This window comes from Belonocnema kinseyi, chromosome 4, assembly GCF_010883055.1.
Source record: "Belonocnema kinseyi isolate 2016_QV_RU_SX_M_011 chromosome 4, B_treatae_v1, whole genome shotgun sequence".
NCBI classification, from domain to species: Eukaryota; Metazoa; Arthropoda; class Insecta; order Hymenoptera; family Cynipidae; genus Belonocnema; species Belonocnema kinseyi.
Genome location: NC_046660.1, coordinates 27,355,812 through 27,357,806, shown reverse-complemented (window position 1 = coordinate 27,357,806; position 1,995 = coordinate 27,355,812). Strand labels below are relative to the sequence as shown.

At 33.7% G+C, this 1,995-nt stretch overlaps 1 protein-coding gene across 1 annotated transcript; it reads right to left on the bottom strand.

Moving 5' to 3' along the window:
• Positions 1–970: 970 nt before the first annotated feature.
• LOC117170804 (protein PXR1-like) lies at positions 971–1,615 on the bottom strand. The gene is made up of 2 exons (XM_033357843.1): positions 1,304–1,615; positions 971–1,123 (listed from the first exon to the last, which is right to left on the bottom strand). Exons 1-2 carry the CDS (start codon positions 1,613–1,615, stop codon positions 971–973), a joined length of 465 nt encoding a protein of 154 aa, XP_033213734.1.
• Between the last annotated feature and the right edge of the window lie 380 nt (positions 1,616–1,995).

Genomic DNA, 1,995 nt, shown 5'->3' with positions numbered 1-1,995 from the left:
CTTATTTCCTGCTTACTTCCTTCACCTTTTTTTTCATTTTTCTTTATTCTCGTTGTCTAATTTTCCCCTCATTTTCCACTTTTCCTTTCCTTCAGCCCTTTTTTACTCTTCTCCTTTAGATTTCTCCTCCTTCTCCCCTTCACTGTTTCTTCTTTTATGATTTTTTTTTTCATTTTACCTTAATATACTTTTCTTCTTTTTCTTTTCCCCAGTTCCTTCGCCTTTCATTTTCTTCTCTTTTTTCGCTTCCTTATTTATTTGTTTCCACCTTACCTCTATAACCTTCACTTCATTTCACCTTTTATTTATTTCTGATTTTCCTTTTTTCTCGTTTTCCACTTTTTTCCTTTTCTTGATTCCTCCTTTTTTCTTTTCTCCTTAACCTGTTTCCTTCTTACCTCCTGCACCTTTTCTTTTCTCTGATTTTCTATTTTTCTTGTTTCCTTGTTGTATATTTTTCCCCTCCTTTTCTCCTTTCCTTCTTTTCTTCTTTTCGTTTTCTAATTCTGTTATCTAGTTTTCTCCCTTCACATGTCTCCGCTCCCTTCTCCTTGTCTACTTTTCTCGTTTTCCTTCTCTTCGCTCCCATCGCCATCTAAAAAGAGAAAAGTAGACAAGGAGAAGGAAGCGGAGAAATGGGAAAGGTAGAAAATTCAACAATAATGTTAAAAAGTACTTTTCTCCTTTTATTTTTCTTAATTTCCTTCACCTTTCCATCCTTTCCTCCCTTTCTCCTTCACGTTTTTTGTCCTTCTCCTTTCCTTCTTTTCTCTCTTTCTCGTTTCTTTCTGAACTACTTTTCTCATTTTTCTTTTCCTTAGTATCCTCTCCTTTTATTGTCTTCTCATTTTGCAATTTCCTCCTTTTTGCTTTTTCCTTATCTCTTTACTTCTTTCCTCTTTAGCTCCTTCACCTTTTCTTCTTTCCTTCAGTTCCTTTCCTCCTGCTCCGTGTCTAATTTTTTTCTTTCTTATTTCTCCGCATCCTTCGCCTTCTCCTTTTTCTTCTTGATTCCTTTTACATTATCTACTATATCTCCTGCGTTTAATTCTTCTTCTCGTTTTTCTTTCCTCTCTTTATCTAGACTTTCACGTATATCAGAGACATTAAAGAGTCTTCTAGTCTATAATTTTATTGTTAGATCAAAATTCAATTATTTCTTAAAAATACAACAATTGATTTAGAAAGTATGTTTTTTCCTTTTCTTTATTCGCTTCATCATTTCCTCTTTTTCTCCTCTACTTCTTCTTCTTCTTTGCCTTTATTCCGTTTTTTTCTCTCGCTTCCTTGTTTTCTGCTTGACTTCTCCTTTTTTCCTTTCCTTCTTTCCTCCTTTCCTTTTATTCTGCTTCTCCTTTCCTCCTTTTCCCGTTTCCTTCCTAACTACTTTTCTCATTTTTCTTTTCCCTAGTACTCTCTCCTTTTCTTGTCTTCTCTTTTTCCAATTGCCTCCTTTATTACTTTTCTCGTTTACTTCTTTCCTCCTTTCCTCCTTAGATCCTTTTCTTCTTTTCTTCATTTCTTTTTCTCCTTTTTCGTGTCTACTTTTCTTCTTTCTTATTTCTCTGCGCCCTTCGCCCTCTCCTTTTCTCCTTCTCTGTGTTTCCTTCTGCATTATCTATTTTATGTCCTGCTTCTAATTCTTCTTCTTGTTTTTCTTTTCTCTCTTTATCTTGACTTTTATTTAAATTAGACTATTAAAGAGTGTTTTAGCTTATAATTCAAACGTTGGATAAAAAGTCAATTAATAATTGAAAATTTAACAATTCTGTTAGAGAGTATTTTATTCTTTTTTTATTCCCTTCAGCCTTCCTTCCTTCCCTCCTTTTCTCCTCTACTTCTTTTCTTCTTCATCTCTTGTTCCTTTCTTTTCTCTCGTTTCCTCGTTTTCTTATTTTCTCCTGCTTTCCTTTTTTGTTTACTTTTGTTCTTCTTTTAACCCGTGCTTCTTTTGTCCTTTATTATTTCCTTATTGTCTCCTTTAATTCCTCTTCT